The sequence below is a fragment of the Jaculus jaculus genome, chromosome 1, assembly GCF_020740685.1.
Source record: "Jaculus jaculus isolate mJacJac1 chromosome 1, mJacJac1.mat.Y.cur, whole genome shotgun sequence".
Taxonomy (NCBI): Eukaryota; Metazoa; Chordata; class Mammalia; order Rodentia; family Dipodidae; genus Jaculus; species Jaculus jaculus.
The window spans coordinates 162,749,777-162,777,444 of record NC_059102.1 but is presented as its reverse complement, the minus strand read 5'-3'; the positions used below and the strand labels follow the sequence as shown (position 1 = coordinate 162,777,444).

General features: G+C 44.7%; 1 protein-coding gene across 2 annotated transcripts in view; it reads left to right on the top strand.

The window, feature by feature from the left end:
- The first annotated feature begins 15,679 nt into the window (after positions 1-15,679).
- Dpf2 (double PHD fingers 2) overlaps positions 15,680-27,668 on the top strand; it is a 28,177-nt gene continuing 16,188 nt past the window's right edge. For both annotated transcript variants that reach the window (XM_004656662.2, XM_012948365.2), the window contains exons 1-2: positions 15,680-15,792; positions 26,125-26,285. In XM_004656662.2, coding sequence (XP_004656719.1) covers positions 15,761-15,792; positions 26,125-26,285 — 193 coding nt within the window. In that variant the 5' untranslated portion in view covers positions 15,680-15,760. The remainder of the gene's footprint in view (positions 15,793-26,124; positions 26,286-27,668) is intronic.

The following is a 27,668-nucleotide window of genomic DNA, read 5'->3' as shown; positions in this document are numbered from 1 at the left end:
GCTGAGCCTCCTGTACCCTCGCTCCAGGTTTCCTCCCTAAGGTGGGCCAATCTCCATGAGCTACAGGCTTGTGTGGGAGAGAACCCACCCAGAAGGCTTGGTAGAGGTCAAGCTCCTCCCAACCCCCACCCCTACACTTCAAAGGGGTTGACTGGGTCTACAGTAAGAATGAAACTTTTGTACCCACCCAGGGACACACACACACAAAGAAACAGAAGCCAACCAAGTGTTAGTCGTGGACATTTATTTGGATGTTTGGCAAGAAGGTGGCTGGGGTCTTCTGGGAAAGAAAGAGAACCAAAAGCAAAAGAATACTCAACAGGGCTGGGGAGATGGCTCACTCATCAGTTAAAGGCACTTGCTAGCTGGGTTCAATTCCCCAGTACCCATGTAAAGCCAGATGCACAACGTGTTGCATGCCTCTGGAGTTTCTTTGCAGTGGCAAGAAGCCCTGACGTACGTACATGCTCTCAAATATATATATATATTTTAAACATCTCAGCTCCCACTCAGAAGCTATAATTGATCCCAACTTGGATCTCTAGGTGGGCTTTACCCCTCCTGCCTTCACATGGGCAGGAGCTCTCTGTAATCTGAGCTTAACATTCCTCAAGCCTCTTGGGCATGAACTCTGTATTACTTCCTTCTCTGAAAGTCTATCTGTAATCTAATAAAATCTCTCTAAACCTTAAAAAATATAAAAAGAGAGTCAGATGTGGTGGCATATGCCTTTAATTTCAGCACTCAGGAGGCAGAGGTAGGAGGATCACTCTGAGTTAGAGGCCAACCTTAGGACTACCTAGTGAATTTTAAGTCAGCCTGAGCTAGAGTGAGACCATACCTCAAAATAAATAAATAAATAAAAGAAAGAAAAAGAATAAACCTGTGGGGTCCTGTGTCCTCTGGGGCCCAGCCATGGTTTCTCCACCTGCCCCCTTCAAAGCACCTAGGAAACAGGGTGGGTGATGAGAGAAACATTCCCAGGAGATAGTTGAACAGCTCTGTTTATTGTCAGTGAAATGGGTTTATGAACATCTGAGGGTGGAGGGGAGGACCCTAAGGGGATTGGACATACTAAGTTCATTTCTGGTGCCTAATTAGCATATGGAGACATTCATTCTAGCACATAGGTAATGGCGGGGGGGGGGGGTGTCAAGTGATCTAGGGTCTCAGGACTGTGTGAAGGCTGCTGGCTGGAAGGAGTTTTCTAGGCAGCTGGCCAAAGATCACAGGGCTATGGGCAGAGCCTAAGTTCAGGTGTGCTGGACTTGGAGAGGGAGTGGCCTCCTATAGCCTGGGGGTCCTTAGCCATGCCTAGAAGCTCAGGTCCCTCTCCTGAAGGCTCCAGCCTGTGCCTGGCAGTGCCCAACACAAGCCTGTGTAAGGACCAACATTTAGGACTATGTGGGAAGGAGGGATGGTCTAGGGTGGGGAGGAGCAGTGCATTGGTGGATTAGTGGCTTGGTCCATCCACAGTTGTTTATTGAGCATATATACAACCTAAAGTCTAGATCTGGGGGTTGATTAGATGGTTGGCTGACAGTCTCATTTTTGCCTCTATAAACACCAGACTAGCTGGCCTAAATGCTTCGGGATTCTCCTATGGACTGGATATTGTATTTGGAAAAAAAAAAAAAAAAAACTTTTTAGAAATTGAGATCAAGGGTCATAATACATTCCTTCAGAAAGAATATGTTTATTGGTACCAGATATACTTGCATTTGCCAGGTGACTAGAGGCATTATAAGAACAGACATGATGGGCTGGAGAGATGGCGTAGCGGTTTAGCGCTTGCCTGTGAAGCCTAAGGACCCTGGTTTGAGACTCGATTCCCCCAGGACCCACATTAGCCAGATGCACAAGGGGGCGCACGCGTCTGGAGTTCGTTTGCAGCGGCTGGAAGCCCTGGCGCGCCCATTCTCTCTCTCGCCCTCTATCTGCCTCTTTCTCTCTCTGTCACTCTCAAATAAATAAATTTAAAAAAAAAATAGACATGAGGACAGCCTGGCCAGGTGGTACATGCCTTTAATCCCAGGCAGAAGTAGGAGGAGTGCTGGCACAAGTTCAAGGCTACCTGAAGCTACATCCTGAATTCAAGGTCAGCCTGAGCTAGGGTGAAATCCTACCTCAAAAGAAAAGGACATAAGGGCTGGAGAGATAGCTTAGTGGTTGGTTAAGATGCTTGCCTGCAAGGCCTAAAGACCCAGGTTCAATTCCCCAGTACCCACATAGGCCAGATGCACAAGGTGGGGCATGGATCTGGAGTTAGTTTGCAGTGGCTGGAGACCCCGGAGTGTCCATTTACTACTCTCTGTATCTGCATCTTTCTCTCTCAAATAAATTTAAAAAAAAAAAAAAAAGAATGGGAGCCAGGCATGGTAGACCTCACTCTTAATCCCAGCACTTGGGAGCAGAGATAGGATGATTGCTGTGAGTTCGAGGCTACCCTGAGATTACATAGTGAACTCCAGGTCAGCCTGAGCTAGAGTGAGACCCTACCTTGAAAAAAACAGGAAAAAAAAAAAAAAAGAATGGGCCCACTTTTAGTTCAAGGTTTTTTATTTTTTTTTTTTAGTGTTTTTACAATAGGGTCTCTAGTTTAGGCTGACAATGGATTCACTCTGTAGTCCCAGGCTAACCTTGAACTCACACTGATCCTACTACCTCTGCTTCTCAAGTGCTGAGATTAAAGGCATGAGCCACCATGCCCAGCAAATTCAGGGTTTTAAAAAATTTATTTATTTTTTTATTCTTTAATATTTTATTTGTTTATTTGAGAGAGAAAGAAAAGGGGCACACCAGGGCCTCCAGCCACTGCAAACAGACTCCAGATGCATGTGACAACCCACACATCTGGCTATGTGGATACTGGGGAATTGAACCTCAGTCCTTAGGCTTCACAGGCAGTGCTTTAACCACTAAACCATCTCTCCAGCCCAAGTTTTATATATTTCTTAAAATATTTTATGCATTTACTTGAGAGAGAGTGAAAGAGGCAGCAATATATATATGTGTGTGCGTGTGTGTTTATGTATATACATAAATATATATATATATATATATATTCACACACACACACACACACACATTATATATATATGTATATATATATGTACAGAGACAGAGAGAGAGAGCACACACACACCAGGGCCTCCACCCACTGCAAAAGAAATCCAGAGACATGCACCACCTTGTGCATCAGGCTAATGTGGGTACTGGGGAATTGAACCTAGGTCCTTAGGTTTCACAGGCAAGCTCCTTAACCTCTAAGCCATCTCTTCAGCCCACAAGTTTTATATTTTCATTTAGTTATTTGAAAGGAGAGAGAGGGAAGGAAGATGGGCATGCCAGGGCCTTTAGCTGCTGCAAATGAACTCCAGATGCACACACCACTTTTGTGCATCTGGCTTATGTAGACACTAGGGAACGCAATCCAGGTTGTAAGCTTTTTCTTTTTTTTTGGTTTTCTGAGAGGGTTTCACTCTAGCCCAGGCTGACCTGGAATTCACTCTGTACTCTCAGGGTGGCCTTGAACTCACCGTGATCCTCCTACCTCTGCCTCCCAAGTGCTGGGATTAAAGGCGTGCACCACCATGCCCGGCTTGTTTTTGTTTTTTAAAAATATTATTTATTTATTTATTTGAGAGAAAGGGGGGGGTAGTGGGCATGCCAGGGCCTCCAGCCGCTGCAAACGAACTCCAGTTGCATGCACTCCCTTGTGCATCTGGCTTATATAGGTTCTGGAGAATCAAACTAGCATCCTTTGGCTTTGTAGGCACACACCTTAACCACTAAACCATCTCTCCAGTACCCCCCACTTTTTTTTTTTTTTGTTGTTTTTTCAAGGTAGGGTTTCACTGTAGCTCAGGCTGAAGTGGAATTTACTATGTAATCTCAGGGTGGCCTCGAACTCACAGTGATCCTCCTACCTCTGTCTACCGAGTGCTGGGATTAAAGGTATGCACCACAATGCCTAGTTAATTTTTCTATTTTTTAAATTAAATTAATTGTTTTTTCTTTTTTAAAAGTAGAGTCTTACTCTAGCCCAGACTGGCCTGGAATTCACTGTATAAACTCAGGCTGGCCTCAAACTCAAAGCAATACTCCTACCCCTGCCTCCTGAGTGCTGGGATTAAAGGTACATGCCACCATACCCAGCAGAATATTTTTATTTATTTATTTATTTTGGGGATGGAGATAGCTTAGCAGTTAAGGCACTTGCCGGCAAAGTCAAAGGACACAGGTTTGATTCCTCAGGATCCACATAAGCCAGATGCCCAAAGTGGCACATGCGACTGGAGTTTGCAGCAGCTGAAGGCCCTGGCATGCCCATTATCTCTCTCTCTCTCTCTCTCAAATAAATAAAAATAAAAAATTATTTATTTAGTATTTGTTTACTTAAATTGAGAGAGAGGCAGAGAGACAGAATGGCATGTGGAACACAATACTGCCGATGGAGAATTTCAGCTCATGCTTTAGAGAAATAGCTCTTGTGCCCCCTGGTGGAAGTATTCCTCTCAGGCCCTAAAGGCCCCTAACAGCCAGAGCCTAGTTGTAGAGAAAGAAAACATTTGCAGAGTCAATAGTTGAGACTGCAGAGGCAGTGCTTCCAGGGTCCTGTCTCTAAGAGAAATACTACATATGCTGGCTGCTGGCTACAGGCGTGTAAAGTGACTGCTGTTCAGCTATGTAGGATTTCTTTTTTAAATTTTATTTATTTTATTTAGAGAGAAAGAGGCAGATAAAATGGGCATGCCAGGACCTCCAGCCACAGCAAATGAACTCCAGATGTATATGTCTTCCTGGGTCTTCAGGCTTTGCAGGCAAGCGCCTTAACTGCTAAGCCATCTCCCCAGCCTCCCTTTTATTTTATTTATGTATTTCAGAGAGAGAAAGAGGCAGATAGATAGAGATAATGGGCATGTCAGGGCCTCCAGCCACTGCAAATGAACCCCAGACACATACATATGCCACCCTGTGCATCTGGCTTTATGTGGGTACTGGGGAAATCAAACCTGGGTCCTTTGGCCTTACAAGCAAGTATCTTTACCACTAAGCCATCTTTCCAGTTCTATTTCTTTCTTTTTCTCTCTCTCAAACAGCGTGAAAGAGAAATAGAGAAAAGTGAGACAGACAGAAAAAGAGTGGGCATGCCTGGGCCTCCAGCCACTGCAGATGAACTGCAGACACATGTTTCACTTTGTGCATCTGACTTTCCGTGGGTACTGTGGAATCAAACTCCAGGTCATTAGGCTTTGCGGGCCTTAATTACTGAGCATGTGTCCAGTCCCTATCTTTTGTTTTATTTTCGAGGCAGGGTCTCACTCTTGCCCAAGCTGACCTTGAACTCTATAGTACCAGGCTGGCATTGAACTCACAGTGATCCTCTTCCCTTTGCCTCTCAAGTGCTGGAGATAAAGGAGTGTACCACCATGGTAGGCTATTGGTAATATTTTATTTAAGTTTTTTTTTTTTTTTTTTTCAAATCAGGGTCTTGCTGTAGCCCAGGCTGACCTGGAATTCACCTATGTAGTCTCAGGGTGGCTTCAAACTCACAGTGATCCTCCTACCTCTGCCTCCCGAGTGCTAGGATTAAAGGCGTGCGCCACCACACCCAGCAATAGTCATGACCTTATGTAGTCCTGACTGGTCTGAAAATGTCAGTGTAGACCAGGCTGGCCTAGAACTTGCTGTAATTCTCTTGCTTTCTTCCCCAACAGCTGTGATTACCGATGTCTGCCACCAAAATAGTCTAATTTTTTTTGAATATTATGAGAGAGAGAGAATTGGCTCACCAGGGCCTCCAGCCACTGAAATCAAACTCAGATGCATGCATGAGATCTGGAGAGTCGAACATGAATCAAGCTTTGCAGGCAAGTGCCTTAACTGCTAGGCCATCTCTCTAACCCCAGACTAATGTTTTAAATTCAAACTTTTTATTTTTTATTTTTTTATTTTTTTGAGGTAGGGTCTCTCTCTAGCCCAGGCTGACCTGGAATTCACTATGTATTCTCAGGCTAGCCTTGCATTCACAGTGATCCTCCTACCTCTGCCTCCTGAGTGATGAGACTAAAGGTGTGTGCCACCACACTCAGCTCTAATTCAAACATTTTATAGTGATATATAAACAAGCCAGACCTCTGTGGTTTTGTTTTGTTTTTTGAGGTAGGGTCTCATTCTAGCCCGGGCTAACCTGGAATTCACTATGGAGTCTCAGGGTGGCCTCGAACTCACGGCGATCCTCCTACCTCTGCCTCCCAAATGCTGGGATTAAAGGTGTACACCACCACACCCGGCAAGCCAGACATCTCTGAAGCCTAGCATGAAAGAGGCTGTGGAGGAGGATTATGAGCTAGGCTAAGGACTAAGAGCCTGTCTCAAACAAAAGCCAGCACTGAGGAAAGCACTAGTGATTCAATGGTTATGGTGTTCTGAATGCTAGGTTCCCAGCTGATAGAGATTTGGGAATTAATGCCTCTTGGAGGCAGTGTATTGTTGGGAGGGGGTTCATGTACATTATAGCCAGTTTTCCCTTGCCAGTGTTCTGCACATTCTCCTGTGGCTATTGTCTACCTTATGTGGCCAGGGGGTGATGTCCACTCTCTGTATAGTTAAATTAGTAGTTACCAAAAGAATAAACTTAATCCAAGCAAGGTGGCTCATGGCTATAATTTACTCAGCTCTCAGGTGGCTAAGGTAGGAGGATCATTGTGAGTTCCAGGCCAACCCTTGCCTATAGGGTAAATTCAAGGTCAGCCTGGCCTACAGTGAGACACTGCTTCAGAAACAATGATTTTAAACCGGGAGTGGTGGCACACACTTTTAATCCCATCACTCGGGAGGCAGAGGTAGGAGGAGTGCCATCAGTTTGAGGCCACCCTGAGATTAAGTAGTGAATTACAGGTCAGGCTGGGCTACAGCAAAACCCTATCTCAAAAAAAAAAAAAAAGATTTTAAGGCAAGCACTGTGATAGCAAGATGTGTACTGATTCTCAAATATTAAAATAAGGAGGTTTCTAGGTGTGGTGGCGCATGCCTTTAATCCTAGCATTCGGGAGGCAGAGGTAGGATCACTGTGGGTTTGAGGCCACCTTGAGACTACATAGTGAATTCCAGGTCAGCTTGGGCCAGAGTGAGACCTTACCTCAAAAAACAAAAATAAAAATAAATAAAATGAGGAGGTTGACAAAACCAGCACAGTCCTGAGCCCATCAACATTTAAAAAATATTTATTGGGCCAGAAAGATAGCTTAGCTGTTAAGGGGCTTGCATGCAAAGCCAAAGCCAAAGGACACAGGTTTGATTCCCCAGTACCCACGAAAGCCAGATGCAGAAGGTGGCCCATACGTCTAGTTTGTTTGCAGTGGCTGAAGGCTCTGGTGTGCCCAATCTCTCTCTGTGTCTGCTTGTCTCTCTCTCTCAAAAATAAATTTAAAATTATGTGTTTATGAGCTGGGCGTGGTGGCACATGACTTTAATCTCAGCACTCAGGAGGCAGAGGTAGGAGTATTTACATGAGTTCAAGGCCACCCTGAGACTAGATAGTGAATTCCAGGTCAGCCTGGACTAGAGTAAGACCCTACCTCGAAAAACCAAAACAAGAAAAATTAGAAAAAAAAAAACAATTTGTTTATTTGTAAGCCAAAAGAGACTGAGTTAGTATGGGCATACCAGGGCTTCTTACTATTGCAAACAAACTCCACAGCAAGTGCCACTTTGTACATCTGGCTCTATGTGGAACCTGGGGACTTGAACCAGATCAATAGGCTTTGCAAGCAAATGCCTTTAATTGCTGAATCATCTCCCAATCACCACTTTGACATGGAGGACAGACAGAGAAGGAAATAAACGAAAGAGACACAAAACAGAGGAAGGACTATGTTGAAAGAGGAGACACCTCAATGGACAAGGGATGGGGGAAGGAAACAAGAGGGTAATGGGATGAGAACATGATGAGATTACTGAATGTTCATATATTAAAGTTCTCAATTGAAAAAAATGAGGGGAGCTGGAGGGATGGCTTAGTGGTCAAGGCATTTGCCTGCAAAGCCAAAAGACCCAGGTTCTGTTCCCCAGGACCCATGTTAACTAGATGCACAAGGAGGTGCATGCATCTGGAATTTTTTGCAGTGGCTGGAGGCCCTGGCACACCCATTCTCTCTCTCAACCCCTTTCTCTGTCAAATAAATAAATATATATTCAAAAAAAAGAAAGAAAAAAAATGAGGGAGTAGTAGTTTGAGTAGATGAACCCCAACAGATTCAGGAGTTTATTAAAACTTCTTGAATTTCCAGCCACCTACCTGGAAAACATGCCACTGGTGGATCTTAGGGTCCAGCCCTAAGGTGTGGTTGTAGATTTGGGAGTCCAGTCTAAAGATATAAAAAGTGCCTGAGTTCTGCATGGAATTCCTCAGGGTGCTTGTGTGTGGTGTGCCTTTTGGGTTCTTTGGCTTGTGGGTTTTTTTCTCTCCTCTTGGTCCTGTGAAAAAGGGGTCAACTTCTGCCATTATAGAAATTCCTCTCTATCTTCAATAAATTCCTTCCTCCATAACTGTACCTGGTCTAAAAGTTCATCTCAATGATCTGAAGCTATCTAATATAGGAATTGGTACCAGAAGTGAGGTGAGATGAATCTGACCATATAGATTTTGGTCTTTCAAAACTTTTGTTGTAGAGGAATGGACATGGACTTGGTACTTTAAACTGAAGATGCCTTCGGGTGCAGCAAGCCATGTATTATGGACTAGTCTGATAAAAATTTTAAAATGCTGAGTACAAAGAAAATTATGTTTAAAGGCTTGACTTATGAACTTTCTAAGAAAAAGAAAAGACAACAGAGGACTTTATTAAAATTCAGACTCTAACTCCCAAGTGCTGGAATGACAGGTGTAGGACACATGCAAGGCTGAAGCTTTGCAGTCTGAAAGGCCATCAGACAATAGGGATATAATGATGAACAGGCTTCAACAAAATAAAGTTATTGTAGGGCTGGGGAAATGGCTTAGCGGTTAAGGCATTTGCCTGTAAAGCCTAGGGGCCCCGGTTTGATTCCCCAGGACTTACATAAGCCAGATGCACAAGGAGGCACATGCATCTGGTATTTGTTTGCAGTGGTTAGAAGACCTGGTGTGCCCATTCTCTCTTTCTCTCTATCTGCTTCTTTTTTCTCTCTCTATCAAATAAATAAATAAAGTTTTTGTAAGCCAAGTATGGTGGGACATGCCTTTAATCCAGCACTTGGGAGACAAACATAGGAGGATCACTGTGAGTTCAAGGCAACCCTGAGACTATATAGTCAATTCCAGGTCAGCCTGAGCTACAGTGAGACCCTACTTCAATAATACAAACAGCAACAACAACAACAAAAAAAAGGGACTAAAGAGATGGCTTAGTGGTTAAGGTGCTTGGACCCATGTTCAATTCTCCAGATCCCAAGTAAGCCAGATGCACAAAGATGTAGCAAGCACAAGGCCATACATACCCACTGGTGCAAGCATCTGGAGTTTGATTTCAGTGACAGAGGACCTGATGTGCCAATTCTCTCTCTGTCCCTAATTTGTTTTTTTTAAATCAAACAAAAAAACTGGGCTACTGACATATGGACTGACTGTTCTGCTACCTGTGACCAGAGAGCTTGATCAAAGTTAAATGTGTAATGGACTGATATACATGACTAAAGATATTAGACTGAAAGATTTAAGATTTAAAATAAAAAAAATTCAAACAAGGGTTAAAGAGATGGCTTAGCCATTAAGGCACTTGTCTGAAAAGCCAAAGGACCCCAGTTCAGCTCCTCCCCAGGAACCATGTAAGGTAGTACATGAGTCTGGAGTTCATTTGCAGCATCTGGAGGTCGTGGCATACCGATTTCCTTACTATCTGCTGCTTTCTCTTTCTCAAATAAATAAATAAATAAATAAAATTTTTTTTTGGTTTTTTTAAAAAATATTTTCTTTATATATTTGAGAGAGACAGAAGAAGAGGCAAAGAGAAAGAGAAAATGGGTATGCCAGGACCTTCAGCCACTGCAAATGAACTCCAGACACATGTGCACCCTTGTGCATCTGGCTTACATGGGTCCTGGGGAACTAAACCAGGATCCTTAGACTTCGCAGGTAAATGTCTTAACCACTAAACCATTTCCCCAGCACCCCCCCCCCCTTATTTTTTGAGGTAGGCTTTCACTCTAGCTTAGGCTGACATGGAATTTACTATGTAATCTCAGGGTGTCCTTGAACTCACAGTGATCCTCCTACCTGTGCCTTCCAAGTGCTGGGATTAAAGGTGTGCACCACCATACCTGGCTCAATAAAAATATTTTTTTAAAACTCAAAACAAGGGCTGGAGAGATGCCTTAGCAGTTAAAGCACATGCCTGCAAAGCCTAAGGACCCGGGTTCGATTCTCCAGGTCCCATGTAAGCCAGATGTTCATAGTGGTGCATACATTTGGACTTTGTTTGCAGTGGCTAGAGTCCCTGGTGTGCCCATTTTCTCTCTCTCTCTCTCCCTCTCTCTAATAAATAAATAAATAAAAGTAAATCTTTTAAAAAAAGAAGAGAAAAACCAAAACTCAAGTTAAAATTATAGGCACTGAAAATGTTTTTAGGTTGCTATTGTCAAACATATTAACAATCTTTAAAAAGATAGGCCATCGGGGTGTGGTGGTGCACACCTTTAATTCCACCACTAGGGAGGCAGAGGTAGGAGGATCACTATGAGTTTGTGAGTTCAAGGCCATCTTGACATAGTGAATTCAAAGTCAGCATTAGCTAGCGTGAGACCCTATCTTGGGAAAAAAAAAAAAAAAAAAAGAGTTGACTGAAAAAAAACTCTGCTTTTCAAGGTCAAGATTTATTTCATCCCTAAATTAAAAACATGGCTATGTCCTGCACATCTGGTGGTGCATGCCTTTAATCCCAGAACTAGGGAGGCAGAGGTAGGAGGATTGCTGTGAGTTGGAGGCCAGCACGAGACCACATAGTGAATTCCAGGACATCCTGGGCTAGAGTGAAACCCTACCTTGAAAAACAAAACAAGACAAAAAATAAATTAAAATAAATAAATTAAGGACTTAGACATAAGCTATCCAGAGGAGAAAGTCTGGCAGAACTATAGTGGACAGGAAGGAATGGTCAGTGGTGTTAGGTAAATTGATAGGCCCAATTGAGACTATTGAAACAGGTTATGGTAACTTTGGTAGAAGCTGTTGAAAAAAACTGATGAGAATTGTAGAGGTGGCTCAGTGGTTAAAGGTGCTTGCAAAGCCTGAAAACTGGGGTTGATTTCCCCAGCTACTCACATAAAGCCAGATGGGCATTCACTGGCAGCAGCAAGAGATCCTGACATGCTTACATACACATATACGTGCAAATAAATAAAAATAATTTTAGCTGAGCATGGCTGCACACGCCTTTACTCCTAGCACTCGGGAGTCAGAGGTAGGAGGATCCCTGTGAACTCAAAGCCACCCAGAGGCTCTGTAGTGAATTCCAGGTCAGCCTGGGCTAGTGAGACCTTGAAAAAAACAATTTTAAAAACTGGTGGGAACAAAATCTTTGTTGCATACACTTGTAGACAAGGCAACACAGTATGAACAGAAAATCTGCTTTGAAATAGTGAAAAGTGGTTTGGGGTTATGGGTTATCAGTTAAAGGCACTTTTTGAAAAGTCTGAGGGCTAGGATTCAATTCCCCAACAACCACATAAAACAAGAGGCAAATATTGGTGCATTTGTCTGGAGTACATTTGCAGCAAGAGATTGTGGCACACCCCTTTTTTTTTTTTTTTTTGCACAGGCTGACCTGGAATTCACTATGGAGTCTCAGGGTGGCCTTGAACTCAGGGCAATCCTCCTAACTCAGCCTCCCCAGGGCTGGGATTAAAGGTCACACCAGGCCAAATTTTTAAAAAGTGATAAGAAATGGGGCTGGAGAGATGGCTTAGCGGTTAAGCGCTTGCCTGTGAAGCCTAAGGACCCCGGTTCGAGGCTCGGTTCCCCAGGTCCCGCGTTAGCCAGACGCACAAGGGGGCGCACGCGTCTGGAGTTCGTTTGCAGAGGCTGGAAGCCCTGGCGCGCCCATTCTCTCTCTCTCCCTCTACCTGTCTTTCTCTCTGTGTCTGTCGCTCTCAAATAAATAAATTTTAAAAAATGTAAAAAAAAATTTTAAAGAAATGGAGTGACAATGGAATGTGAGCTTGAGTTTTAGGAAGAGCTTTGGATTTCTTAAAATTTTATTTTTTTATTTAAATATATTTTTAAAAATAAATTTTAGTTTTCTTTATCTATTTGAGAGAGAGAGAGAGAGAGAGAGAGAGGGAGATGGAGGGAGAGGGAGGGAGGGGTGGGTGAGAGAAGCAGAAAGAATAGACATGCCAGTGCCTCCAGCCACTGCAAATGAACTCCAGACACATGCACCCCTTGTTCATCTGGCTAATGTGGGTCCTGGAGAATTGAACCTGGGTCCTTTAGCTTTGCAGGCAAATGTCTTAACCACTAAGCCATCCATTCACCCCCTGCCCTATTTTCAAATATTTTTATTTATTTATTTGAGACAGCATGAGTATGAATGTGGAGTAGGGGCTGCTGCATATGCCTGTTTGCACATCTGACTTTATGTCAGAATTGAACACTGGTCATAAAGCTCTGTAGGCAAGTGCCTTTAACTGCTAAGCCACCTCTCTAACCCTCTATTTTTTTCTTGTGGAGGTAGGGTCTCACTTTAGCCCAGGCTGACCTGGAATTCACTATGCAGTCTCAGGCTAGCCTTGAACTAACAGGGACCCTCCTAACTCTGCCTCCCAAGTGCTGGGATCAAAGGGGTGCACCACCTTGCACAGCTTGGATTAAAAATAAAATAAAGTATTTATTTAATTTATTATTATTATTGTTTTGTTTTCTGAGGTAGGGTCTTGCTGTAGCTCAGGCTGACCTGGAATTCACTATGTAGTCTCAGGGTGTCCTCAAACTCACAGCAATCCTACCTCTGCCCCCCAAGTGCTATTATTTTTTTAAAAATATTTTTATTGTTATGTATTTATTTGAGAGAGAGTGAGAGAGAGAGAGGCAGATAGAGAAAGAGAAAGAATGTGTGCACCATGGTCTTTAGTCACTGCAAAGGAACTCCAGATGCATCTGGCTTATGTGGGAACTGGGGAACCGAACCTGAGTCCTTGGGCTTTGCAGGCAAATGCCTTAACCCGCTAAGCCATCTCTCCAGCCCCCAAGTGCTATTATTAAAGACATGCCAAACCACGCCTGCCCTATTTTATTTATCTTTGTGGGTTTTTTTAAGGATTTTATTTTTTTTAATTAATTAATTTATTTATTTGAGAGCGACAGACACAGAGAGAAAGACAGATAGAGGGAGAGAGAGAATGGGCGCGCCAGGGCCTCCAGCCTCTGCAAACGAACTCCAGACGCGTGCGCCCCCTTGTGCATCTGGCTAACGTGGGACCTGGGGAACTGAGCCTCGAACCGGGGTCCTTAGGCTTCATAGGCAAGCGCTTAACCGCTAAGCCATCTCTCCAGCCCAATGACTTTATTTTTTATTTTATTTACTTATTAGAGGCAAAGAGAGAGGGAGGTAGAGGGAGAGAAAGAATGGACACACCAGGGCCTCTAGCCACTGAAAATGAACTTCAGATGCATGCACCACCTTGTGCATCTGGCTTATGTGGGACCTGGAGAACCAAACCTGGATCCTTAGGCTTCACAGGCAAGTGTCTTAACTACTAAGCCATCTCTCCAGCCCATCTTTGTGGTTTTTTTGAAGTTGGGTCTCACTCTAGGCCAGGCTGACCAGGAATTCACTATGTAGTCTCAGGATGGCCTCAAACCCATGGAAGAGCCTCTTGCCTCTGCCTCCTGAGGGCTGGGATTAAAGGCATGCATCATTATTTTACTTTTTTTGTGGTGGTTTTGTTTCATTTTCAGAGGTAGGGTCTCACTCTAGCTCAGGCTGACCTGGAATTCACTCTGTAGTCTCAGGGTGGCCTTGAACTCATGGATCCTCCTATCTCTACCCCCAGACTGCTGGGATTAAAGGCATGCACCACCATGCCTGGCTATTATTTTACTTTAAAAAAAATTATTTATTGCTAGGTGTGGTAGCGCACACCTTTAATCCCAGCACTCGGAAGGCAGAGATAGGAGGTGACCATGAGTTCAAGGCCACCCTGAGACTACAGAGTGAATTCCAGGTCAGCCTGAGCTAGAGTGAGACCCTACATTGAAAAAACATTACTCATTTATTTAGTTTATAGAGAGAAAGAGAGAGAGAGAATGGGAGTGCCAGTGCCTCCAGACACTGCAAATAAACTCTAGATGCATGCACCAGTGGGTACTGGGGAATCAAACCTAGGTCCTTAGGCTTCATAGGTAAGAACTTTAACCACTAAACTGTCTCTCTAGTCCTAGATTTTTTTTAAAGGGGACATTAAGCTATGTTTGCTCATGGATTTGTATAACTCAATCCTGAAGGAAAAATGAATGTTACAGAAGAGAGAGGGGGCTGGAGGGATGGCTTAGTGGTTAAGGCACTTGCCTGCAAAGCCAAAGACCCAGGTTCTGTTCTCTAGGACCCACATTAGCCAGATGCACAAGGGGACGCATGCGTCTGGAGTTTGGTTGTAGTGGCTGGAGGCCCTGGTGCACCCATTCTCTCTCTCCTTCTTTCTCTGTCAAATAAATAAATAAATATTTATAAAAAAAGGAAAGAAGGATGGTTGCACCAGTAAAATTCTTCAGTGAAGAAAATGTATTTGGGAGTAGCAAACAAGAGAGAAAGGGTGGGTACTACTGAAATTCCAAGACTGGACTTAGTGACAGGAATGTACTTTTTTGTTAGCTCATAAGTCAGGCCAAACAAGTTTAGTTCTGAGTATGTCACTTTCCTCTAAAATGGACACACGTCGGGGGCTGGAGAGATGGCTCAGGGATTAAGGCCCTTGCTTGCAATTCCTAATGACCCCAGTTGGATTCCCAGGTATCTACATAAAGTTAGATGCAGAAAATGGCACATGCATCTGGAGTTTATTTGCAGTGTCTAAAGGCCCTAGCCTGCCCATTCTCTCTCTCTCTGCAAATAAATAAAATCTATTTTTTTAAAATGGGAACATTAGCCGGGCGTGGTGGTGCACGCTTTTAACCCCAGCACTCGGGAGACAGAGGTAGGAGGATCACCCTGCGTTCGAGGCCACCCTGGGACTACATAGTGAATTCCAGGTCATCCTGAGCTACAGACCCTACACCTCAGAAAAACAAACAAACAACAACAACAACAAAAGGCCCACGTTTAGGAGCACAGGTGCACTGGTGGCACGTCCGTTCACTACCCTTCAATCCCTCACCTGCGAGTGAGAGGAGAAAGGCAACCTTGTACTAAAGATCAGCTAGGCAAGACAGTTGTGGTCCTTCTTAACCATCTATCCCCCGGGCCTCGCTGTCACTTACCTTTCGCGTCACGTTCTCATCGGGCCAGACTTTCTTCCAGACACTGGTCTAGAAGCGAGTCGGTCTCCAGTCGCGCTTGCGCGCCCGGCTCTCGGGGGCTCCCAGGAGGTTGAGCTTCCATGCGCGCAGCTGGGAGCGCAAGCTCTCCCGAGTGTGTACGCGCTCACCACCCCAGCAACCCCGGCCCCTACCAGCCTTCGGCTGCGCCTGCGCAGAGCGACAAGGAACCGGTCTGTCCTGTGCAGTCTAGCGCCTGCGCGCTGCGGGCTCCGGGGCCTCTCGGCCTGAGGGAGAGGAGCAGGCAAGATGGCGGCTGTGGTGGAGAATGTAGTGAAGCTGTGAGTGGTCATTTCTTTCTTTTCCCGATCGCAAGGTCTTCTCCGGGGGCCTGGGAGTAGGGGAGCGGTGCGGGGAGGGACCGGGAAAAGAGAGGTACCTGCTTGAGGAGTCTTTACTGTGCGACACGTAGCGCGGAGGGCAACGGGAGACTCCGGAGAAAGACGTTGCGCGTCTTTAGGAAACTTGTGGAGGCCGGGGGGGGGGCACACGGGAGCCCCCCGACGGACGCCCTTCCTGCGGGGGGTTGAGCGGCCCGCGCGGCTCTGGGCTCGCGGAGGAGCCACTCGCTCACCGTCCCGGGCCCTGTCTGGAGACCAGGCGCCCGTGCCGAGGAGCCGGGCGGAGGCCGAGCGGTCCCCGGAGGTCTCCCCGCGCCGCCGCCCGCTCGCCCGCCCGGGAGCGACCCGCCCGCAGGGTGTGAGACGCACCGTGACATCGGCGCGGAGGCTTCTTGGGTAGCAGGAGCCCACAACTAAAGAGATTCTTGGAGGGGGAAGAACTTCAGGGGAGTAATGGGCGGGGGGCGTTGCATCATTAAAACCCGGAAACTGGACGGAAACCGAAAGACCTGGGAGACTAGCGGGCGTCTTGGTGGGCGTTCTCCGTATTCTAGAGACCGTTGTTGGCTTGGTCCTAATTCGAGCAAAGTTAAAAGTTAACGGGTGTTGGGGGAAACACGAGAACTGGCTTGCTCGTTGCTTCTTGTGAGTTAGAGATGTTTGGGGACTTTGATACATTCCATCCTCCTGGAGGAAGAACCCCTTTGGACGAATTAGCGGGAGCCTCCTTTATTGGCCATGTTGAACTTAATGAACGGGTAGGAAAATTGAGAGGTGTCTAGCTGTCCAGGCAGGGCTTTTGGATTTTGACTGACACAAGGGTATAGGATTGGGAACTATTCTAAAGGACTTTCACAGCTTCTCGTCTGTCTTTGTTATGGGCTGAGAGACCCAGACGTCCCAAGAGTGTTTTTTTTTTTTTTTTTTTTAGGTTAAGTTACGTCTCTCCCACCCACCCATCCACCCCCTGCCTGGAAGCCCTTTTCTTAGAGAATGCTTTCCCACTTCCATTAAACTAAGTGCTTTCTCCTCTTGTGGCTTTTTTTTTTTTTTTGAAACATGCTTTTTGCTTTATCCTGCTGTCTCTTTCAGCCGTCCCTCCTCCCAACACTATTATCTCACTCTGATCTGCCCACTCCACTTCCCCAGTTCACTTTAGACTACATTTTCCTCGATTTAGAAATGACGCTGTTGATCTAACGTTTTTATGGTTAACCTTCCTGTCTGAGACGTTCGCTTCTTTTGTTTCCCTGCGTTCCTCTTTGTTGATTTACTTTCCCAAGATGAGGGGAGGTTTTACACAGTTTCATGATTGCAGAGAAAGGAAGTGTCTACTCTGGAAAAAATGTACTAGAAAAATGTTGGACTTTGCTTAAGTTTTGAGAATTACATATAATAAAGCTTTTCGGATTGAAAGATTTTCTTCAGAAAAATGGAGTTGCCAACTGTTCCATGTAGTATGTAAGTAATGGGTTGCCTATTTATTTGTTTTGTTTGTTTGTTTTTCGAGGTAGGGTCTCACTCTAGCACAGTCTGACCTGGAATTCACTATGGAGTCCCAGGGTGGCCTCGAACTCACAGCAGTCCTCCTACCTCTGCCTCCTGAGTGCTAGGATTAAAGGCGTGCCTATTTATGTTTATTTTTATTTATTTATTTGAAAGCAACAGACAGAGAGAGAAAGAAGCAGAGAAAGAGAGAGAGAATGGGCGCGCCAGGGCCTCCAGCCACTGCAAACGAGGGGAACCGAGCCTCAAACCGGGGTTCCTAGGCTTCACAGGCAAGCGCCTAACCGCTAAGCCATCTCTCCAGCCATGGGTTGCCTATTTAAATAGAGCATGGCTTCTCATTTTGCTCTCTTTTAAGTATTTTTATTTATTTACAAGCAGGGAGGGGGTGAGAGAGAATGGGTACACCAGGGCTTTTAGCAAGCAAACTCGATGCATGCACACCTTGTGCATCTGGCTTTACATGGGGACTGGAGAATCGAACCCAGTTCCTTAGACTTTGCAAGATTGCACCTTAACCACCTAGCCATCTCTGTAGCCACTCTTTTTGTGTTCTGATTTTTCAAGGCAGGGTCTCGCTCTAGCCCAGGCTGACCTGGAATTCACTATGTAGTTTCAGGGTGGCCTCGAATTTACAGCAGTCCTCCTACTTCTGCCACCCCGAGTGCTAGGATTAAAAGGCATGCACCACCATGCCCAGTTCAGTGCTCCCCCCCCCCTCTTTTTCCAGTAAGGGTCTCACTCTAGTCCAGGTTGACCTGGAATTCACTCTGTGCTCTCATGCTCTCAGGGTGGCCTTGAACTCATGGCAATCTTCCTACCTCTGCCTCCTAAGTGCTGGGATTAAAGGTGTGCGCCCCCATGCTCGGCTCACAGCCCCTCTTTTTTAAATTTAATTTAATTTTTATTTTTTCTCAATTTTTTTAAGCATTTTCCATGATTATAAAAAATATCCCATGGTAATATCCTCCCTCACCCCCTTTTCCCCTTTGAAATTCCATTCTCCATATCTCCTCCCCATCTCAGCAAGTCTCTCTTTTATTTTTTTTTATTTATTTTTATTTTTAAAGTGTTAATGCTGATGGGCTCACGCCTTTATTTTATTTATTTATTTATTTATTTGAGAGCATCAGACACAGAGAGAAAGACAAATAGAGGGAGAGGGAGAGAATGGGCGCGCCAGGGCTTCCAGCCTCTGCAAATGAACTCCAGATGCGTGCGCCCCCTGGTGCATCTGGCTAACGTGGGACCTGGGGAACCGAGCCTCGAACCGGGGTTCTTAGGCTTCACAGGCAAGCGCTTAACTGCTAAGCCATCTCTCCAGCCCTCTCTTTTATTTTGATGTCATGATCTTTCCCTCCTCTTATGATGGTCTTGTGTAGGTAGTGTCAGGTACTATGAGGTCTTGGATATCGAGGCCATTTTATGTCTGGAGGGAGCACGTTGTAAGGAGTCCTGCCCTTCCTTTGGCTCTTACATTCTTTCCACCACCTCTTCTGCATTAGACCCTGAGCCTTGGAAGGTGTGATTGAGATGTTACTCAGTACTCTAGTCACTTCTTTCCAGCACCATGATACCTTCTGAGTCGTCCCAAGGTCACTGCCATCTGAAAAGAGAAAATTCTCTATCCAAAGTGAGAGTAGCATTAATATAAGGGTACGAATATTAAGAGAAGTGCTTACTGGGCAGTTTGATAAGCATAGTATGTACACTTATCCAGACATAAGCAGATGTTACACTCCTAGGGCTCATGACTACCCCTTTTTAAGTTTTCAGTATCAGGGATGTATTCCCTCCCTTGGAGCAGTCCTCTAGTCCAGTTGGAGGGACACAGCCCCTCTTTTTAAATAAAGATTTTTTAAAAAATATGTATTTATTTGAGAGAAAGAGAGAGATAGGAAATGGGCATGCCAGGGCCTTCAGTAGATGCAAACAAACTCTACATGTATGTATCACTTTGTGCATCTGGCTTTACACGGGTATTGGGGAAATCGAACCTGGATCCTTGGGCTTGGCAGGCAAGGGTCTTAACCACTAAGCTATCTCTCCTGCCATTTCTCTTTTAAGAGCTGTAGCAATTGTGAAAGTTGCCAGCCACTGGTTCCTGAGTATCAGTAATGAGATACTAGCTTTTTCTTCTTAGTTCTAGCTGTAGAAAGAAGGCTGTGGACTGCAATTAATGCATTCCCCCCAGAACTTTCCCTCTAAGAAAGGGTTTATTTTGCTGGGCGTGTTGGTCTTTAATTCCAGCACTTGGGAGGCAGAGGTAGGAGGAACACTGAGTTCGAGGCCACCCTGAGACTACCAAGTGAATTCTAGGTCAGCCTGGCCTACAGTGAGACCCTGCCTCGAGGAAAAAAACAAAAAAACAAAAAAAACCACTCATTCTCTTTGACTTGCTCATGACCTTGCCCTTCCCACAACACACACACATAGGTGTTTCATGCTCAACCATATTTCCTACCAGACCACTTGCCCCACCTTCTGAAATCTCACCTAATTTACAAAAGTTCTGACAGGATATCTCAACCGGTTCTGCAAACCATTGCTAGCCTTTCTTGCTCTGACTTTAACCTCAGCTCCACTGAGCAGCTGGCCTTCCTTCTCTTTGACTTTCAGTGTCAGTATCAATTCCCATCAGCAGCAACAAAGGAGCTGCTGCACTCAACCTTATTTATCCAGTTTTACCCTGTGGTGAGGATGCTGCCACCGCCACTGCTGCCTGCCACCTAAAGGCAAACAAAGTGAGCATGCTCTTTTCTGCACCCTGCTCTCCAACACAAGATTCGTGCTTTTTGTGCCTAATTCAAATGAGCCATTACAGCTCATTGAATCCAATAGGCTGTATGTAGGGTGTTGCTGTGTGTTATGTGTCCTTTTCCCTTTATGGAAACAAGCGAAGCAAATGTCTACCATGGCTGCTTAGTGAAAGCCCCCATCAGATTCCAGAGTTGGTTTTTGGAGTAGCTTGACTTGTGGGTGTTAGGCACAGAGCTCCTTCAGCTTCTCATTCCCCCACCTCTCAAATAGACACACTCCTCAGAATCCTGATAGGTCAGAGCTCATCTGGTCCAGCCTCCCCAGTCTGTAGTAGGTCCACTCAGGTTAACTAAATGTCCATGTTTGTGTGGTGTCTTGCAGTCAGATCTTTTTTAATTCTCAAATACAGCCAAGCTCAGACGTCTTCATTGGTAATGGGGATTCTTTTTTTTTAAAGAAATGTTTTCCTTTTTCTTCACACATTTTTTTTTTATTTTTATTTTTTTATTTGAGAGAGACAGACACAGAGAGAAAGACAGATAGAGGGAGAGAGAGAGAATGGGCGCGCCAGGGCTTCCAGCCTCTGCAAATGAACTCCAGATGTGTGCGCCCCCTTGTGCATCTGGCTAACGTGGGACCTGGGGAACCGAGCCTTGAACCGGGATCCTTAGGCTTCACAGGCAAGCGCTTAACCGCTAAGCCATCTCTCCAGCCCGGGGATTCTTTTTTAAAATATATTATTTACTGGGCTGGAGAGATGGCTTAGTGGTTGAGCTCTTTCCTGTGAACCCTAAGGTCCCTGGTTCAAGGCTCGATTCCCCAGGACCCATGTTAGCCAGATGCACAAGGGGGCACACGCATCTGGAGTTTGTTTTCAGTGGCTGGAGGCCCTGGTATGCCAATTCCCTCCCTCCCTCTCTCTTTTTCTGCCTATTTCTCTGTCACTCTCAAATAAATAAATAAAAAGTAAAACAAAAAATTTAAAAATATCTATCATTTATTTATTTGAGAGAGAGGGAGGGAGAGAATGGTCATACCAGGGCCTCTAGCCACTGCAAATGAACTCCAGACACGTGTTCCACTTTGTGCCTGGCTTATGTGGGTACTGGAGAATTGGTCCCTTAGTGTTCCCAGGCAAGCACCTTAACCACTTAGCCATTTCTACAGCTTCAGATTTTTTGTTTGTTTGTTTGTTTGTCTGTTTGTTTGTTTGTTTGTTTGTGGCAGGGTCTTGCTCTCACGCTGACATGGAATTCACTTATGTAGTCTCATAGTGGCCTTGAACACTTGGTAATCCTTCTACCTCTGCCTCCCAAGTGCTGGGATATGCACCACCAAGCCCAGCTTAGATTCTTTTTTAAAATATTTGAGAGAGAGAATGAGTAAATAGGGCCTCTTGTGGCTGCAAACAAACTTCAGATGCATATACCACTTCGTGCATCTGGCTTTACATGGTACTGGAGAATTGAACCTGGTTACCAACAGGCTTTGCAAGCAAGTGGCTTTAACTGCTGAGCCATCTCTCTAGCACAGTAGTAGGAATCCTATGAGAGAGAATTCTCCTCTTGTCCTAAGACCATTTTAATGTCAACTGAAGGAGCTGGAGATATAGCAGTGCATGCTAGGCCCTGGGTTCAATCCCCACCACCTCATAAACTGGATACGATGATGTACATCTGAAATCTCAGCACTGGAAAGGTAGAAGCAAGATGCCAACTTTGGCTCCACAGAAAGTTTGAGGCCAGCCCAAATTACATGAAACAGTCTCAGAAACAAAATGCTGATATATTTGACTGGGTGTAGCTGGTGGTAGAAGTACATGTCTAGCATATGGAAGGGCCTGGGTTTGATCCTTAAGTCGAGAACAAAAAGATGGATTGAATATAAGTAAGTTGTTACAGTTTACAGTAGGTTTATTCTCCATTACCAAAACAATATTGGTTCATTATACCACAAAACTCCTGGCACTGTGCAGTTTTCTAGCTTTATTTTATTTATTTAAGAGGGAGAAAGAAAGTGAGTATGGGCATGACTCTTGGTGCTACAGATGAATCAGTTTGTATCTGACTACTTTATGTGAGACCTAGCATCTTTGTTGGTTTTAGCTGTTTGTTTTTTGTTTTTGTTTTTGTTTTTTGGGTAGGGTCTCACTCTATCCCAGGCTGACCTGGAATTCACTGTTTAGTCTCAGGGTGGCCTCAAATTCATGGTGATCCTCCTACCTCTGCCTCCCGAGTGCTGGAATTAAAGGCGTGTGCCATCACACCTGTCTACTATTTTTTTAAGTTTATTTATTTATTTATTTGAAAGAGAAACAGAAAGAATTGTTGTGCCAGGGCCTCCAGCCACTGCAAACGAACTCTAGACACATGTGCACTCTTGTGCATCTGGTTTACGTGGGTCCTGAGGAATCGAACCTGGGACCTTTGGCTTTGCAGGCAAGTGCCTTAACGGCTAAGCCATCTCTCTAGTCCCCCCTTTTTCTGGCTTTTTTAAATTTTATTTTTTCCCTTTTTTCTCAATTTTAATTAACATTTTCCATGATTATAAAAATATCCCATGGTAGTACCTGCCCCCCCCCACACTTTCACCTTTGAAATTCCATTCTCCATCATATCTCCTCCCCATCTCAATCAGTCTCTCTTTTATTTTGGTATCATGATCTTTTCCTCCTCTTATGATGGTCTTGTGTAGGTAGTGTCAGGCACTATGAGGTCGTGGATAACGGAGGGAGCACGTTGTAAGGAGTCTATCCTTCCTTTGGCTCTTACATTCTTTCCGCCACCTCTTCCGTATTAGACCCTGAGCCTTGGAAGGTGTGACTGAGATGTTAGTCAGTACTCCAGTCAGTTCTTTCCAGCACTGTGATACCTTCTGAGTCATCCCAAGGTCACTGCCATCTGAAAAGAGAAGATTCTCTATCCAAAGTGAGAGTAGCATTAATATAAGGGTATAAATATTAAGAGAAGTGCTTACTGGGCAGTTTGATAAGCATAGTATATATATATTTTTTCCAGACATCAGCAGATGTTACACCCCTAGGGCTCATGAGTACACCTGTTTTAAGTTTTCAGTATCAGGGATGTATTCCCTCCCATGGAGCGAGCCTCCAGTCCAATTGGAGGGCAGTTGGATTCCATCATGACAGACATGCCACTATTGCACCCATTGGCTCATTTGGCCTGGCTGGCCAATTATAAGGCTTTCAGTGTGCACTGTTGATTATCTTCACTGGTGGTGTCTCTTTCGCCCATTGAACTACATGTAGAATGGCTTCTTCCAGTTTTCTGTCAGCTGGTCTACATGGAGGAGGTTATCAGCTCAGTTCCAGCAGGATTTCTTGCAGCCCAAGTATGTGGAATCTTCAGCAATAGGGTCTTACCATAGGTTCCTGGTGGAAAACCAAGGGCCTCGGCAATGGCCTTTAATGTTTTGGGGGCAACAGGTACCTCCCTGGCCAACAACTCACTGGGGGTATCCCATCCCTGGCACTGAAAATTTTCTAACAACGATCTATGGCTCCTGAGTGTTCCATTATCCAAAACTGAAGGATTCCATATGATTTATTTGCATCCTCTTAGATTTTGATTAGCCCTCCCTCCACCTTTCCTTTACTCAATCTCTTCCCCTTCGCCCCCTTTTTTAGCCATATATATATATATATATAATATTTTAATATATATTAAATACATATTTATTATATATTATATTTATATTTGTTTTTATTTATTAGGTTTTTTTTTTTTTTTTTTTGGTTTTTCGAGGTAGGGTCTCACTCTAGCCCAGGCTGACCTGGAAGTCACTATGTACTCTCAGGGTGGTCTCAAACTCAGGGTGATTCTCCCACCTCTCCCTCCCGAGTGCTGGGATTAAAGGCATGAGCCACCACACCCGGCTTAACTGTATAGCTTTTGAGACAGGGTCTCACCTTAGCACAGGGTTTCTGGAACTCACTGTGTAACCTAGGTTAGCCTCAAACTCACTGTGATCTTCCTGACAGCTTCCTGAATGCTGGTGGGATTAATGCTGGTGGGATTAAAGACATGAGCGACCATGGCCCAGCAGTTTTCAAGGTTTTTTTTTGTTTTGTTTTTTGGTTTTTTTTTGAGAGAGAGAGAACGAAGCAGATAGAGGATAGACATGCCAAGGCCTCTAGCCACTGCAGATGAATTCCAGACTTATGCACCAACCTTACACATCTGGCTAAAGTAGGTACTGGGGAATTCAACCTGGGTCATTAGCGTCCTCAAGGAAAGCACCATAACCACTAAGCCATCTCTCTAGCCCAGTTTCCTAGTTTTTTTAAGTACTCAAGGGATTAGCTTTTCTTCAGATTTCAAATTGAGTCAAGTCCAGGAAAATTTTGGAAGTCAGTTGTGTGAGAATAAGGAAAAGCCTGAGGTAGACTTTGATGTAAGTAAGTTTCTTGCTGGTAATGGCACTTAGGAAGAATTGAGAAACTTGGGTTAGTTATTTCTCTCTGGAAACCTGCAGGTTCTTACTCACCTCTTAGATACACAAATGGTAGTGCCTTGTAATACCTCTCAGCACTCTTGGGCTTTTCTCCCTAATTCTTTGAAATTGCTATCAGTACCTGAAGAATATTTTTTGTTTGTTTTTGTTTTTCGAGGTAAGGTTTTGCTATAGCCCAGGCTGACCTAGAATTCACTATGTAGTCTCAGGGTAGCCTTGAACTCACAGCGATCATCCTCTGCCTCCCAAGTGCTGAGCAGTTTTGTTTCATTGAATTGTTTTTGTTAGTGTTTTGAGGCAGGGTCTTCTGTACCTCAAGCTGACCTTGAACTTGAAATAAAGCTGAGGGTGACCTTGAACTATTTTTCTATTTTAAAGATTTTTATTTCTTTATTTGTAAGCAGAGATAGAGAAGAGAGAGAATGGGTACACCAGAGCCTCTAGTCATTGCAAACTAACTCCAGACACATGCACCACCTTGTACATCTGGCTTTACCTAGTTACTGAGGAATGAAACCCAGGTTGTTAGGCTTTGCAGGCAAGCACCTTAACTGCTGAGCCATCTCTCTAGCCCAATCTTGGATTCTTTTTAAAAATTTTATTTCTTTATTTGAAAGAGAGAAAGGCAGAGAGAGAATGAGCATGCCAGAGCCTCTAGCCACTGCAAACAAACTCCAGGCACATGTGCTGCCACCTTGTGCAGCTGGCCTGCGTAGGTACTGGGGAATTGAACCTGGGTCCTTCAGCCTCACAGGCAAGCATCTTAGCCACTAAACCATCCAGCTCTTTATTTATTTATTTTTTTTTTTTTTTTTGAGGCGGGGTCTCACTTAGCTCAGGCTCACGCTGTCCTATGTTGTCACTATGTTGTTTCAGGGTGGCCTTGAACACACGGCAATCTTCCTACCTCTGCCTCATGAGTGCTGGCATTAAAGATGTGCCACCATGCTCGGCTCAGCCTTCTATTTCTTTTTATAAATATTTTTTAAATATTTATTTTATTAGAGAGAGCGAGTGAGCAAAAGAATGGGTATACCTAGCCACAGCAAATGAACTCCAGATTCATGTGCCCCCTTATGCATCGAGCTTACATGGGTCCTGGAGAATCGAACTGGGATTCTTTTAGGCAAACACACCTTAATCACTAAGTCATCTCTCTAGCCCTCAGCCTTTGAATTCTTAATCTGTCTCCATCTCCCATTGCTGGGGTAACAGGTATGTGCCACTATTCTGGTTTTGATTTTGAGACATGGTTTTGCTATGTCCTGTGAGGCAGAAACAAAGGCAGATAGAAGAAAAGGAACAGTCTCCCAGTTCTCTAAGCCATCCAGAGAAGCATTTGGCAGGGGGGAATAATAACTCAGCACTCCATTCCCCTGCTTTTTAAATTTTTATTTATTTATTTTTGAGGTATGGTCTTACTCTAGAATTTACTAAATAGTCTCAGGGTGGGCTTGAACTCACAGCAGGGCTCCTACCTCTGCCTTCCTAGTGCTAGGATTAAAGGTCCCCTGCTTTTTATCATCCTTGCAGCCTTGGGGAGCAGTACTACAAAGATGCCATGGAACAGTGCCACAATTACAATGCCCGCCTCTGTGCTGAGCGTAGTGTGCGCCTGCCTTTCTTGGACTCACAGACTGGAGTAGCCCAGAGCAACTGTTACATCTGGATGGAAAAACGACACCGTGGTCCAGGTGAGGGTACATACTTGGGGGAACAGGACTCTTCTCCTCCATTTAGGTGAAGAGGTAGTTGTCAGAGTACCCACAGCTCATAACAGTGGGTGAGGATTATCTTCCCATGATAAGAAACTGGGGAGAAAGAAACAGATTGGTGCTGGTATTGGTCTTCTGAAGCACTGTATAGTAGGAAAGTATCTTTCTCAGCCCCCAGGTTCATAGTGTCAGTATTAGTCTCATGCTGTAGAACATAAGGGAGTACTGTTAACCCACAATTTGCAAGAATAAAGACCACCAACTACAAATTATGGCCAAATTGAAGCAAGCTTTTAATTGTGCACAATAGAGCCAGTCCAGCCGCTGCCTTCCTAAGGAAGAGTGTAGAGAGCAGCCCTGAGTCAGCTTCTCAGGCTCCTTTTTTTTTTTTGGTTTTTCAAGGTAGGGTCTCACTCTAGCTCAGGCTGACCTGGAATTCACTCTGCATTCCCAGGGTGGCCTTGAACTCACAGGGATCCTCCTACCTCTGCCTCCCGAGTGCTGGGATTAAAGGCGTGCGCCACCACGCCTGGGTTCAGGCTCCTTTTATAGGGTGAAACCATAGAAATTACAGGGTAGGGGTTTTTCAGAGGCAAGGACCCACATAAGCCAGATGCACAAAGGAGTGCATGTGTCTGGAGTCTGGAGTTCATTTGCAGAATTTGAAGGCCTTGATGTGCTGATTCGCTCTCCCTCTCTCTCAAATAAATAAAATAAATTTTAAGCAACAGTTAAAAAAAAATGATTGCCAAGCATAATGGTGCATGCCTTTAATCCCAGCACTTGCTAGGCAGAGGTAGGAGGATCGCCATGAGTTCAAGGCCACACTGAGACTCACAGTGAATTCCAGGTCAGCCTGGCTAGAGTGAAACCCTACCTCAAAAAAAAAAAAAAAAAAAAAAGGCTGGAGAGATGGCTTAGCAGTTAAGTGCTTACCTATGAAACCTAAGGGCCCTGGTTCGAGGCTCAATTCCCCAGGACCCACATAAGCCAGATGCACAAGGGGGCACATGCATCTGGAGTTGGTTTGCAGTGGCTGGAGGCCTTGGTGCACCCATTCCCCCCCCCCCCCCCCCCGGTCACTCTCAAATAAACAAATAAAAATAAAAAGAAAGAAAGAAAGACTGGGCTGGAGAGATGGCTTAGCAGTTAAATCACTTGTCTACAAAGTCAAAGAGCTCAGGTTCAATTCCCTAGGTTCCATGTAAACCAGATGCACAAGATGGCACATGTGTCTGGAGTTCATTTGCAGTGGCTAAAGGCCCTGGCATGCCTGTTAACCCAGAATCCGTGAGAATAAAGACCACTGACCACAAATCATGGCCAAATTAAAGCAAGCTTTTAATTGTGCACAATAGAGCC